At 41.7% G+C, this 15168-nt stretch overlaps 1 protein-coding gene across 3 annotated transcripts in view; it reads left to right on the forward strand.

The window, feature by feature from the left end:
• The first annotated feature begins 10237 nt into the window (after positions 1 to 10237).
• SORCS2 (sortilin related VPS10 domain containing receptor 2) overlaps positions 10238 to 15168 on the forward strand; it is a 537400-nt gene continuing 532469 nt past the window's right edge. For all 3 annotated transcript variants that reach the window (XM_066548660.1, XM_066548659.1, XM_066548661.1), the window contains exon 1: positions 10238 to 10588. In XM_066548660.1, the coding sequence (XP_066404757.1) occupies positions 10238 to 10588 (351 nt within the window). The remainder of the gene's footprint in view (positions 10589 to 15168) is intronic.

Genomic DNA, 15168 nt, shown 5'->3' on the forward strand with positions numbered 1-15168 from the left:
AATGTTTTTCTTCAAGGCATGCAAAGGAAGATTCCTAGTGAAATCAGTGGATCCATTTGCATGACTTAAGTTAAATGAGTTAATTATATACTCAAGGTCTCTGATGATTTGAGAGCCTTGGAAAGGATCTTCCTTTACTGCCTTTTTTTTTTAAATTGCAAAATCAGTAATGTATTCAATATATTCTTCATAATTTATAACCTAACAGTGACAGGCACTGTATCAAATGCTGCTGTGATGACTGATCAAACTAATGAAGTCCAGCAGCCATATGCAATACTCCACAGCTGGACAAAGAATTAGACTGGTTTTGGACATGGAAGGATATTTGGGCATGCACCTGATTCACAGTAATACTCATATCCCTAGGGATAACTACTAATACAGCTGAGGTGGAAAAACTAGAAAATTAAAGTGCTTTGAAAATGAAATGGTAGAAATAAACTAGAGATGAGAAAACTTTTGTAGCAAGATATCTACAACTGAATCTCTTCACTAATATTTTCTGCTGACAACAGAAACCTCATGAGAAGTCTTTTTTTTGTTATTTTTTTCTCCCAAATCAGAAGATTTGTATCCTTTCATGCAGTTCTATGCAGGCTGAAACTACAAGAGCTGGAACTACTGCTGGAAAATTGCAGGAACAATGATTTATTCCCGTATCAAAAACTGAACAAGGGAAAACATATAAACACTGCACTATAGGCACAAAGGGTGATTATTTTTTGCCACATAAAACTTTTAAAATTCATGGGGAAAAGTAATTTTTGACAGTATGTTGTAGGTAGTTTCAGTCTTATAAAAATAGCTATGGATGGTTTATTTGCTTTTCAGACTGCTATTTTTGCTCTGCCATTCAGGTATTTTTAATGGCTTTTCTTGAATAAGACTTACAGTAGTTAAGTTTATGGATGGATGAATTTATATGATTACAGCAGACTAAAACTGCAGAATCTTTACAATAGCAGAAACAAATCTGTGGGCTTACTGTATTTTTCTTGAGCAAGTTGTCTTTGAAGCAAAGATATGCTCATTCTGTTTGATTGGGTTTTTTTCTAACACTGTATTTATTTTAAGTATTTCAGTGGATAAATGTGCTACTTCTTTGGCTAGACTCTGAATCATATATGAAATTAGAGTGAGGTGTGGGACTTTAGCAGTAGTGTTGTCACTAAAATGTACATGAAAGTCATTCTCTGTTTCTTTGTCAATTTTTACAGTTTGGGTGATGCAAATTCAGATTTCAAACACTCTTTCATGAGCCCTAAGCAGATTTGTTTTCTAAGGTGTTTCAAATGTAATTTTCCCCAGATTTTGTGTTCTGTCTTCTATAGTTCAGGGATACAGAATTATCAACCAAAGCTGGAAAAAAAGAATTCTAGGTTAAGTTCCTTTTTCATGAAAATTACTTCCTAAGGCCAGGCTGGATGGTGCTTTAAGCAGTCTGATCTAGTGGGAGGTTCCCTGCCCATGGCATCTAGTCAAAACTAGATGATCTTTAAGATCCCTTCCAACCCAAAGCATTCTATGATGCTGTGATTCTAAGTATCATTTCAAAAGCAGAAGCAATCATCTCAAGTCCAGTAATGTGATAACCACCAAATGCTTTTGCAAGTTTAGTCAGGCAGAAGATGGTGAGAACATCATGCTAGGCCCTTCTGCCACAGCACTGTGAAAGAAAACCTAAAATGTTGAAAAATCATGAGAATGTGTTAAATAATGTAAAATTAAAATGAAGTTCTTGATCCCTCTATTTTTTGTTTTCCAGTATACTGAGTGTAGAGGATTAATTTATTCTGTGTTTTCAGTCTTTCTTTGAAGACATGAGGACTGTCACACTTGCTAAAGCCAGCACTGAGACTGTTATGTAATCTCCTGATCTTACAGCTGGAGCTCTATGAAAAATATTGTGACTCTATAAGCTGTTGTACAAACTTTGTGCATTAGAATCACTGGATGGTTTGGGTTGGAAGGGACCTTAAAGATCATCCAGTTCCACCCCCTGTCATGTGCAGGGATCCTTCCACCAGGTTACTCAGAGCCCCTTTTAGGCTGGGCTTGAACACTTCCAGGGCTGGAGAGTCCACAGCCCCTCTGGGCAAGTGAATTATTTCCTATGGACACACATTTGCTCTTCCTTTCCTCTCACATGGTGCTTGTTGCCAGGTTCAAAGTACCAGAATGATGTACCAGGCATATGGAAAAAACACAGATGTTTGCCAGACTTCCCTCTTCTTGATAATTCCAAAGAAAACTGAAACAGCCACTAATGCCAAATTTTAAGTGCAATGCATTTTCTAATGCATATGGGCTTATAGCTCCCATTGATCTTCCTAGAAATTAGGAACCAAGAGCATTGAAAATGTCTACCTGCATTTTGAGACATTCAGACACTTTCAAGATTCTGGGAGAAAGGAAGCTTCACAGTTGGCCACAAATGTTTGGGACTGGAGAGAAAATACCACATAGAAAACAAAAAAGATAGATAAATACTTTACCTTTTCATCCTTTGTGTTTAAATGAGGTACCAATGCTAGGATTTATAGAGGGCTGTTCAAAACAGTGTGATATTTATGCACCAGTCTGGTTTTTCCCAGGGTAGTTAGGTCATCCTGTGCTCATAGGACAATGACAAATGGTATATAGTATATATACCTTTAGTGTCTTGATATAAGTAACCTGGCTTTGTGCATAAAATAAGATTTTTCAGATGTTAAAAATATGGTAGGGTTTTGTTTAACTGGCTCAAATGCAGAGCAAGAGTGACTTAAAGGAAATGAATTCTTAAGTGGAGAAATGGAATCGATAAGGGGTGCCTTGGAAAGTGTGAAGTGCTTTGTATTTCTCCAGTTCGTGATTCCAAAGCCCTCCAGCCTTTTACTTACATAAAACATCTGCCTCCAGCTGTTTTGCTTTTCAAAAACAATAGTTTGTAGGAGAGGAATTGGCACCAGTTGTCTATTATGTTTCTATTACTTTAATTTTCAGTATTACTCATACAGCTTTTTTTTTTTTGAAAATTATCTTCTCCAAAATGTGTGGCAGTCAGGTTCCCTGGCATCTGATAGTACACATTTTTCACAGTGCTACATTATTTCAGTAACTTCCTTTTTTGGGGAAAGACTTATCTCTATCTATTCACTGAGACCATGCAAATTTTTATAGCAAGCAAACAAGGAAAAAAAAAGGACATGAAAAAGAATAAACCAGCTCAGAAAAAAAAAGTACCACCTAAACAAAATTCATGTACAGTTCTGTTAATTATTTAAAGAAGACACTCCTGAAGGCTGTTACTTTAAGTAAATCTATTTCACAGCTTAAAAATAGCGTGGCTTTCTATGATGTTTTAGCTGAATATGTCTTCTGCAGAAAACCCTCTCATTTTTCTTGGTTTGGCTTTGAACCAGCCAGTGCTGTATCTGCAGACCTCAGCCATGAGACAAAATTTAGCACACTCCCTGGAAAACTCAGAGCAAAAGCCTTCCCCAACCCTTGGAATAGGCACACAAGACCACACAGTTAGGTGTGTTAGGTGTGTCCCAGTCCCACACCCACTGAAGCTTGCATGCTCGCAGTAGAAAGGATTCGCTCTCTGGTCAAAACATATTCACCATTAACTGGAGCCTACTCACATCTGCATTCCTTGCTAAGCTCTTTCCATGAAGAGTTCAAGGGGACAGCTGAGGTAGCTGTAAACATGTCATACTGACTTCCACTAAACATCTACCAGATGGGAACATCTCCTCCTAGAAAAATGGTGCCTTTATGATGTCTCCAGATCTTCCAGCTGGAACTCTGGACACTTTGGAAAAGACTAAGACTGATTTAGAATGGTTTGGTTTTAGGTGAGCTTAATATTTATTTTTCTCACACCATTTTCTCAGAAATGCAGCTGTATTAGCAAACTGTTTAATAAAATGACACTGATAAAAGTACTGTTAAGATTAGATCAGAATGTAAGTGGTTGGTAGGACATTAACATTATATTTGAAATAAAAGGAACTTAATAGACAAATATGAAGATGAATCTAAACCTGAGGATTACATCCTTCACATCACATTGTGATTATCTAAATACCCAAATATTTCTCAACTTTCCATATTTTGCCAAATAAGCTTAATGAAATTTTAGGGCAGAAAAGACACAAGTGAAAGCTGTTCTGGGAAAACCAAGTTCCCATAGTCTAGCTGGCCACATAAACCAAAAATGTTTTGTTCTCTTCTGAGCTCTTAAGGTGTAGATGGCTCCCATGTTTTCAGAGCTCTGCTCATTAATTGTTGATGAGAAATTATGAAGGTTGAAGACAGATAATCTTACAATAGCCACCACAACATTACACTTCACCTTTTATTTTCTGTTTCAGACTAAGCCACTTTGTGGCATAACAAATATGTACAGGTTAGCTGGGTTTTTTTCTTTTGATTGATGGAAGATAAAACCTAAGGAGATCAAGACAGCTTGTATTAATTGTCAGCCTGTTTTCTTAGTGACAGCGATTGTACAACTTGTTTTCTCTTTTATTTTATGAGCTAGAACTAAACAAAATTATAATGTATATTTATCTACTCACTAGTAAAAGTGCTGAGCTGCTCAATTGCTTTCATTGAATCAGTGACTGCCTGCTTACAGGCCACTGGCCAAGGGGTAGTTGTGTCAGTTTTTTCTGTGCACGTGCTGTTTGCTAACTTGAGACTGGTAAAATTGGATGCTATTTAAGTTTTCCTTAAATCACTTAGAGCTCTTCCAAATTTTTTCTCCTAAGTGCATGCCAGCTAGTATACCCATACCTGGAGAGAGCTCTCTGTAATAATCAGAGATAATACACTATACTGAAATCCACTCTTTTATATTGTTCAAATTTGAACAGCATAATTGAACATGTACTTTGTAGCTTAGTCAGTTCTTCTTAGAACAAAGGCAGTTACTCACTTTTTTTTACTTCACAACTTCCCACAGAAGTAGAGTTTTTTTTTTCTTTGTGACAAGGAATGCTACCTATTAATTAAGCTTTCTTCTGTGGGCATCTGGACTGGCTGCTGACAGCAATGCATCAATGAATTAATGAGAATAAAACCTGACACCTGCTTTGTTTTTTATTCTGTCAAATGGAGCAACTACTGAGAAAAGTGTTAAGACACCTAGATTTGTTGACTATAGAAAGATTTTTTTTTGGTAGTTGCAGTGTACAAATAAAATTATTTTGCAACCTCAGAGGCATAGCTAAATAAAAGCTCTGCTGTTTGGCATAAGAGTATGGAATTATGTATAATAATTTTCATTTAACAAAGAATAAAGCATTTGGTTTTTGTTAATTGACTAACGAGGTAGTAAAACTTTGCTGTTTATTAAGTTGTTATCTAATGATATGGTCAGAGTGAATCATAAGGAGTTTTGGAGTTGGGCATTTTGATAAATGTGTGAGATTCAGTTGCTTGCATGCATGTGCATTTTGTCAAAAAACCTGCAGGTCCTTGTGCTTTTAGTGATGTGATCAACATAAACACAATGTAACTGGAAATTGTTATGTATCTAATGAATAGAATCAGGCATCCTAAATGCACCTTGATACATTAATTTAAATCAACCTTTAAAAGAGGAGAACAATATATGAGGAGCATGCTTAAGTGGGTAATTCTTCTGTGATTTTCTACCATATTGTGCATCTGCAGTCATCTTGATTTATTAAAGCTAAGGCAGCTGTGAGGGTGAAACATGTAACAAATTGTTATCAATATTTTTATTTGCAAACAAAAGGAGTATTAGTATTGCATATTGGTTTCTGCCTGAGCAGAATTTGAAGCTTTCTGTAGCTGAAGGTTGATCAGAAATTGATGTGGTAAAAAATAAAGTGGATTAATTGAAGCCTTTTAATCTAATCTGACAGTCAGTAAAAATGTAAGTAAATGTTATTAGTATAGCACTAATAATTCTGCCATTAACAGGACAAAACTTGCCTTGGATTTTTGAGCCATTTCTATTTTGGGACTAGAGGAGCTTAGAGGTTTGTGATACTCAGTAATTTATCTTTTTGTCTGCCCCTGTGTATTTGCTGAGCCAGAGTTTATAAGAGACATAAAAAATTACAGACATTTAGGGAAGCCTCTTTGTTTTAGGAATTCTTAGACTAAATCTAAACCATCCTTTTGGCACCTCTTAAGAAGTTCCAGTTAAACAAGATTTGAAACTGGGAGAGCTCCTCACTTATCAGAGTTGGTCTCTTACATTGCTTAGCTTGCTTGGACTTTCTAAACAAAATTATATTTGCTAGTCTGTCAGTTAGCTTCCTTCCTTTATTATCAACCTTGATGCTAACAAGCCCATAAAAATCAGCAGCACTTCTCTTGTGTTTGCATTTCACCTAGAATAGTCACAACAGAATAAGAAGTAATTAAATATTCTGGTCATGCTTTGGACTAGAAGTGTGTTGTTTTGATTGTCCTTTGCATAACCAAACATTGTGAGAATATCTTTTCCATGATTTTCACAGGAACCTAGCAAACCCATGGATGGAAGCTGGATCAACCTTTGTTTCTCTTTTTGTACAGTACCTACCTAAGACAATTGGCCTCTGACCTGTGATGCAGTCACCTGACTTTGGACAAAATAAAGACATCATTTTATCTCAGCTGACTTAGCCACAGGACTTTGAATGCATTAATGGGAGTTATATAATGAAGCTTCTTTTCCAGTTTTGCAAATCTTAGCATTTTCATCCAATGTGCTCCATACTTGTATTTTGAAACTCTACTGTCATTAAGTGTGCATCACAGTGAAATAATACCATATAGGTATTGTTTCTACAGCATCCCTTGTCTAGAGATACATTTTATTATTGTGGACTACTGATATATTACATATGAAATATTTATTAGATTGCAGTATTTAGCAAGTATGTATTAATCTGGTTGATATAAACCCAGCTTCAACAGCCATTTAAGAAGCCAGGCAAAAGTCTTTCACTAAGTGCCAGAGACAAGAGATGGTGCAAAGATTTTCATTGTGTTGCCCACACATCTGTCTTGGTTATGATAATCTCTAAAGAAAGGAAAATGGAGAAGTTACTTTTGATTCCATTAAATCCTTGACCTCTTAAAAGCCTGATACTAAGGGATTCAATTAGTGACAAGTATAGTTGAGGGTTGAGTGATTCATCCCCATGTATTCAAGTCTCACAATTTATATATAAGAATTGCATCCATTTCTCGCAGCTTTAGCATTCTTTAGGTAAAATATTTAATTAACTTTCCTAAGAATAAAAGGCTTGATTAGTCTTTGTCAGTGAGTGATTCATTGGGCTGTGGATTTGTCCACCCACCTGGGCCAGAGTCTTCTGAACCCTTAAGACAATTTCAACTAAATTGGCAAACTGGGGGCGATCACAAAAATAAATGCCAAGTTTTGTGATTGGGCAGACAAGGAGAACTTTATTAGTGGGTTTGCTAGGTTCCTGTGAAAATCATGGAAAAGATATTCTCACAGTGGGGAAAGACTCAAGCAGACCTTGCAGCTGACCATAGGGTGCAAAGCTAGAGGAAACCAGGCTTCATTAGTTCTGCAACAACTGCCTGATTTTCTTTTCCTTTTTTAGTCTCATTATGGGAAGTGTCAGTAGCTGACAGATACAGAGAGCTTGACTTTTAGGAATGTGGATGTTACCATCTCTTTGCTGCTGCTCTCAGGAGCCCAGCCTGTCAAACCCAGTGGTGAATGCAAAATGGATGAGCATGACAAAGTCCAGCCACATTTATTCGGATGAAGGATTAGGTTTTGCATGCCAGTTTTAACATGTAGGGACTTGGGCCCTTCCATCTCTTCTGAATACTTTTAGGTTATTCTACAAACTGTGGGTAATATCCACAGTTACACAGGAGACAGGGCATGATGTAAGAATCAAAATTATTGTATTCCTAATAATGGGGAAATGACCCCTTCATGTTGGTTGATACAGTTGTGGTTGGTCAATGTTTCCTTAATAATTCTGCATTGCATTTTTCTCTTGTTCCTCTTTGTGCAGAGGTGCAAAAGATGGAAGGTGACTCACTCAGAGTGGAACTGTTATTCCAACAGGAATCACTTTCTGCTGGTGTGTCTTCTATGAACTGTTGAATCACTGCTCAACTTGTGTGTCCCTAAAGAACACGCCCAACAGCAGTGATTCAAACAAGTGTTGGACCACAGCTGTCCTTGAGACCAGTTTACAAGAGTCAGGAGGGTTTTGTCTGGAAAATTAACTTTCTGCTCACTTAAACCCAGTGGTTTTTTGCTTTACAAGGGTAGTGTTTCAGAGGGATAAGATGCTGTGAGAAAACTAAATGGATGCAAAGTCAGTCTTGTCTCACACTTCCGTTTCACCTTCCTTAGCTCCCTATAGCTTCTCCTAGGCCTTCTGAGCTTTTGATATTGTCTCCAGAATCAAGATCTGAGACCAAAAATTAACTTTCTCTTTACACAAAATGTACTTCATAAATGAATTTAATCCATGGCACTTCAGGAGTCCCCTTCAGAGGCAGCTACTGGTGACCTGGGTCATGTGGTGCTGCCTAGGCTCCTGTTGACAGGGTGTTTGGAACAGAATATCCACAACTGGCATCTGGAGACTCCTAGATAAGGAGCAGTATCTTCTTTTGGTTCAGACACTGTGCTGGAGGAACAAGGGGGAAGGCTGCACAGAGGTTGTTTTGAGATTGTGGGGCTGTGCTTGGAACTCTGAAAGAGGATTTTATTGGGAGCTGCAGAAAAAGCACATGTGATTTAAAAGAAATTACTGTTTTAACTTTTATTCTGCATTTCTTTTGAAATGGAGAGTTATCCTGAATTTGAAAGTGCCTTCTGGTTTGAGCTATTACAGTAATAACAGGGCAGATTACCACAGGTCTCCTAGCACTGAAGGTGTGCAGCTAATACATAGTCATATAGCTTGCTGAAAGTAGTTTTTACATGAATTTGGTATAACCAGGTCACTGTAGGTCACTGTGGTAGTCATCACAGGCCTGTAAATGGTACAGTTAAACCAGTGGATACTATTTTTTCTATTAATCTTCCTAGAAAAGCCTTTGTAATCCTAATTTTCTAGGCCATTAGGGTAAAGGCAGATTACAGCTAAAGCTGGTTTATTAACTTTACTCACCTTGGGTTTAACCAGCCCAGATCTCCTTTGTTGGGTGCCTATACCTGGAGTCATTACTTTTGTCAACGGTCTTTCAAACTTGTTTTCTTACATTTAGGCCTGAGTATCCTTATCTTACCATGAAGTTAGATTGAGCTTCAGAGCTGGCCCTCAACTGAGCAGCAGGTTGCACCAGGACTTTTCCAGAGGTCCCTGCCAACCTCAGTTATTCTGGGTTTCTAATTTGTGCCCTCTTCACAGCATGTGAGGCAAAGTCCCAGTTTATTCACAGTTACACAGCGCACTGCAGTGAAGCAGCAAGAGCACTCAAACTGTGGTGGCCGAATCTTCTTCCACCACTTCACCTGTCAGTTGAGTGATGCCACCCTGCACAGGTCCAGTCATGGTCCCTCCTGGCTGTACCCATGCCCGGAGAGCCTTTCTTGGGGCTGCCATGGATCAATCCCAAATTACAAGGCTCATGTCCCCACAGTGGGCAACACCGGATTAGCAATTGGCTCTGGACGATGCAGGTGATGAGCCTGGTGCCACCTATGAGCTGAGGGGCAGAAGAATGAACAGATCCTTTTCCCCACGGAAGCGCTTGTCTTAATGACAGAAATCGTATTTTTGCACGGGCTTCATTTGCTCCTCAGCTCTCAGCTTCTGACACAGACCTCTTCTGACCGTTCACTGCGGCCTCCTGGGACGGACGGCCAAGCCAAGGCCGTCCCTCGTGTCCAGAGAGGCAGCGGTGGGTGCTCGCCCTCCGCGCCCCTCGGGCTGCAGCGCACCCGCGCCGAGCGTCTGCGCGAATCTTGCTGGGGCGCTCTGGGAAGCGTCTCCCTGGAGCTTTCGGTGAAAGTTCACAAGTGGCGGGGGAGAGCTGTCCCCGCCGCGGCTCCCGCGGGCCGCGAGTGCCCGTGTCCGTGAGCGCCGGCGCCCGCCCGGCGTTTCGGCGCGGACCAGCAGATGGCGGCGCCGCCCCGGCTGGGCGCGCAGCCCCGCGCACGGCGCTGCCGCTGAGCCCCGCTCCAGTTACAGCCCTCCCCCGCCCCCGCCCTCCGCCGCGGTGTCTCCCTCCCTCCCCGCCACCTCCCCGCCTGTCACTACCACGCCGGAGAGCCACCATGGCGCACGGCGGGCCACGCGTGTCCGCCGCTGCCGCTCCGCGCGGGGCTGCCCGGCTGCCACCGCCGCCGCTGCTGCTGCTGCTGCTGCTGCCGGTGCTGGGCGCCGCCGCCGCCCCGCGCTGCGCGGAGCCCTGCGGCCGCCCGCGCCCCGTAGCCCTGACCCGCGGGGCGCGCAGCCCGCCGGAGCCGCGGTGGAGCGGCGGGGCGGCGGCGGGGAGCAGCCGCTCCAGGAGAGCATCCTTGGCGGCCGGCCGGGAGCAGGTCTCCCTCATCAGCACCTCCTTCGTGCTGAAAGGGGACGCGTCTCACAACCAGGCGATGGTGCACTGGACGGGCGAGAACAGCAGCGTGAGTACGAGGGGCAGCGCGGGCGGGCTTTGGGGTCCCTGCCCTTGCCGTTGCTTTGCTCTTCCAACTTGCGGAGAGCAACCTGCGCTCGGTGCGGCCGGAGCGCGCTGCTCCCGCCTCCCGCTGGCCGGCCCGGGGCGGGGGAGTCCCCGCGGGCAGCGCTCGGGGCGCTGCGGACGGTGAGGTGCCGCCGGGAGGCGAAGCGCCGCCGTGGTCGGGCCGACCCCGCGAACCCCTCGCCACTTCCCCAGAAAGTTTGGAAAGTTTGCGAGCGCGCATCTTGCAGAGGCGCCGGGTGCGCGGTGTGCGCCGCGCTGCGAGGAGGAGCAGGAGCAGGAGGAGGAGGAGGAGGAGGAGGAGGAGGAGGGCGGCTTAGCTCCGGACCGGCGAGGCGGTGTCCGTGTGCGGCCGGCGTGCCCCCGGGTCTGTGCCAGGGTATCCGGGTATAGGAGAGGCACGGACGAACTGCGGTGCGGGGATTATCTCCTCCAGCTCCGCAAGAAGTCCCAGATTAAATTGTCGAGGCTTAATCGATTCACCGCGATTCAGTTATCCCCATGTAATCTCCCCCACGCCGCGCTCTGCCTCCTCAAGCGCCGGGGAAAGAAAAACCCGAAACAAACGGGAAATGAAATAAAACGTAGCTCTGGGCTTGAGGTGATGTGAGCAGCAGGAGTGAGAGAGCAGGACGGCGCCGCAGGTGCGTAGGGAAGTCCCGCAAAGGTCCGGAATAGCAGCCGCTCTCCGAGGGGGCTTTTACAGCCACATCGGTGCATAAAAACCTTGCGCTGGGACCAGTGATACTGCATTAGAGCATCAGTGTTCACAACTTTTCACGGTTAAAGCAATGTGTCTTGCCTTTATTGTTTGTCTGCTTTAAAGACAAACAATAAAGGTGGGTGCCACTAAGATTTTTTAAACTAATTTTCAGTTTCAGCTAGTGTTCAATTCTTTATGTATTAATCCATTAATGGTTGTGTATTCGCACGGGTGGTTTCAGGGATTTGCTGCTTCTAATTTATTCTTCGCTGAAACGTTATATCATAACAGTGGGCGTCATGGGTAAATATTACATAGCACCTTGCACTGTCTGTGTAACTTCATAGTCAGGAAAATATCGTTATGAAAGCTTAAGATGAACTTTCTCCTGGAGGATTTTCGTGTTTCTGGAAAACTCCTGAGCGTTTTAACTACATTCAGCTAAGCTCTGACTCTGCTTGAACTTTGTGAATTTAGTATAAAGTTTAATTAAACTTGGCTCAGTTCAGAGTGTGTGTGTTATACTTCCCATAAGTATGTGAATTATCATCCTTTCTCTAGGACCTGAAGTCTCGGGTTTTTGCCTGTTTTGCTAGGGAGTCAGCCAGGATGTGGAGCTGCTAAGGCTCCACTGATGAGGATGCAGTGATTCCCTGGAGCATGCTGAGCGCTTATGTTAATGCTCTTGTATAATCGGGTGTCAGAGTTGAAGTCAGCATCATAAAGCTTGACACTTTCAAAGGCAGTTTTTGGTTTGCTCAGGAAGGAAGTGTAAGATGATGGTCATTTTCTGTGAAAAGAAAGTGTTGCAAATCAGCAGCATCAGCTATTCTGATTTTGTCCTTCCTCCATTTCTCTGCTATTAGACGGCTGCTATTTTTTTGTGGACAGTGCTTGCAGGCTGTTAGGACAGCTTCCTTGAAGAATTCAGTATTAAAAAGTTGGCATAAGTTCATTTTTTGACATAGAAGGCAAGTAACAGCTTTCATGCAAAGCATTCTGCACTCTAAAATGAATATAGTAGAACCTTGCTAATCCACAGTTATGACTAGCGGTCTCGCCTCGCCTCTCTGCAAAGATTTAATAACAGATGCTGCAGTGAGGGCTTGTATTGCTAAAATGTTATTATTTTTTCACAGTATGCTACAGCTCCCTTACTAGAATACTACCACATAGTCTCTTCAAAAGCAAAGATAAATGGCAACTGTCAAAAGAAATGAAAGTGGTTACAGTCTTTGCTGCAACTTAGCTCTTTTTTTGTTTGCTTAGTTAATATCTACTAATTCAATATTGCAGAAGGACACACTCATCACAAATGCCTGCAAACGTTCTGTACATTATTTATACATTCAATAAAAATACTTTTGCAAAGTTCCTCACAAAGTATGGTGCTTACTCTGCCTGCCATCAGCTGATTACTGTCAAGCAAGATAGTATTTGAACAAGTGACCTGTTAATGAGGGACTTTGCTGCCTTAACCCAAATGAAAGCAGCCAGTCTTTGCACTGGATGTTTTACAATATGACTGTCAGCATTTTTTCAGCTTCTTTTCATGTTAGTTAGCTTTGTTTTATTGCATGCTTGCAGAAGAAGGGCTGATTTTAACAAAGGTTTCCAGAGAAAAATGATTTGTAAAGAGAGTTCATAGAATATTTTTTTCTTTATTATTATTTTTTTTAAGGAGTGGAAGAAATACATTAAGCTCAGAGGAAACAGGATGGCCTCCAGAGGATTGGAGAGAATTTTGCTGCATGTCTGTATGTTATATTCAAACAATTGAAAATAAGCACCTGATCCCAAACATATTTAAAGAAGTTTTGAATGTCTATTTCTTTGAGTAGATATGTATGAATTTATTTATATTACTCTGGGTTGTTTGCAGGTAGGAACACGATGATCCAGTGCTTCTCAAACCTGCCACCTTATTCTATGTTCTTAAATCTGTGGCAAGTTTTTCCTTGTCTTGGAAGCACAGGCTTGAGTCTCAAAGCTCTGTTCTGTCCCAGGAACATTGCAGCCAAGGAAAGGGTTGTCATTCCTGCAGTGGGGTTTTGGATCAGGCCCTGCTAACCTCAGGAGGCACTCAGCAATCTGAAAGTGTCACCACACACATTTGGCACCTCATTGGAGGTACTCAGCACTTTGTAAACCAAGGAGCTAAACTGGTTTCTTTACCCTTTACAGCTGTGGCTGAAAATTTGACAGTGATGAGCTCCAGATGATCACATATCCTCTTAAACACATCACCTAGTAAAATAAATGAAGAAGAAATATGCAATAGGATTATTCCTTTGAGCTCCATGATGAAGAGATAAATAACTATAAAAGCAGAGGGGGCAGCTGCATCCCTCAGGGATGTTCACCTGCATGAACAGCTCATTGAAAGTGCTGCCATGGAGTACTTGTGTGTGGATCAAGGGCAAATACATAAATGTGAGAGGGGCAGAGGTTAGGTTGATGTGCAGATGGAGTTTTAAAAAAATAATTTCCATTGTGTAAATCATCCTGTGCTGCAGTTGTAGGGCTGTGAGATTTTTGGTTGCATGAGATGTCATGAGATAAGCTAGGGTGGCTATAAATTAAATTGATCCTCTCTCTTCCCTCTTCTCTGTACTGTAGAAGTCTGATATTGACTTATTATCCTCTTGTAATGCTGTTAGTTTGGTGAGTTAGAGAAATGGTGGCTTTGATGGCAAAGCAGAGGATGTGGTTGCATGGATTGTGAAGTGGGCTTGAATCACTGGGAAGATCAGGGTACAATTCCTTGTTTTGTCAAGAGAGAGCTGTACTGGGAGATAGGCAAATTGCTTCTGGCTTTGTGTCCTCATTACTTTATTTTGTAGTCTAATAATTATTTACAAATCCTATGAACAAGAAGCACGTCCCCAGCCTTTCTTTGCAGTGGGATGTATGGCCAAAACCATCACTGGTGATGTAGGTCTTGCAAAGCCTGTACTTGTCACAGCAAGAATGTATCTGGTTAGTGAATTCCTGCAATTAGTATTTCTGCTCTCTGTCCCCTCTGCCCACAGAAAGCTGTTGTGTGGTCTTACTTTCAGACAAAGGCTCATGCAAGTGGAACTAATTTTCCTGCCAGTCTTAAAATATCATAAACTGAAGACATGGCAGGTGCGTGGTGCAACACTCTTTTACTGTGGGAAGGGCGAGTAATTGCCATCCATGTAATGATAAATAACACTGAGAATTGGAATATATACAGGTGGCATGCTAAAAGAATAGCCCTTGGTGTGTTAAGCTAAATATGCATGTGCCCAGATTTACTAAAAATATGCGAGCCTTTCTGATTTGGGGGAAAAATACTCAATTCATGACAGCTTTTAAAAATCCTACTTTTCCTTTGAAGAGACCTTAGTCATCCCAGGAGCTCTTTTTTTTGGTGCTAGATAAGCAACTTTGTTTGCAAAACTATATTCTTTTTGACCCTCCTGAAGAATTCCCGTTCTGCATTCATACTAGCCAATTTAAAAAAAAAAAAAAATCAAAGCCAAAGCAGAAATAGGGGGAGAATGAGACTTGTATTCACAATTGATTTTGATTCAGGGGCTGCTCTTTGTGCTGTGTGCAGACTGCTAAAGTAGTGTGAGCAGGACTTTGGCCAGCTTCTTCTAAGTCTGCAGTTTCATGGTGCCAGTATTTAATTTTTTTGTTTGTTGTCAAAATATTAAGTCCATGCAGGTGCTTATTTGTGCAGTAACTTGAGGTCATGATCCCCCATAAACATGTTTGTTTTGGAAAATAAATATAAATATGCACATACATTTTTTGAGTCCTAAAAGCAGTGGCTTACCAAAAAGAAAGAT

This window comes from Molothrus aeneus, chromosome 4, assembly GCF_037042795.1.
Source record: "Molothrus aeneus isolate 106 chromosome 4, BPBGC_Maene_1.0, whole genome shotgun sequence".
NCBI lineage: Eukaryota > Metazoa > Chordata > Aves > Passeriformes > Icteridae > Molothrus > Molothrus aeneus.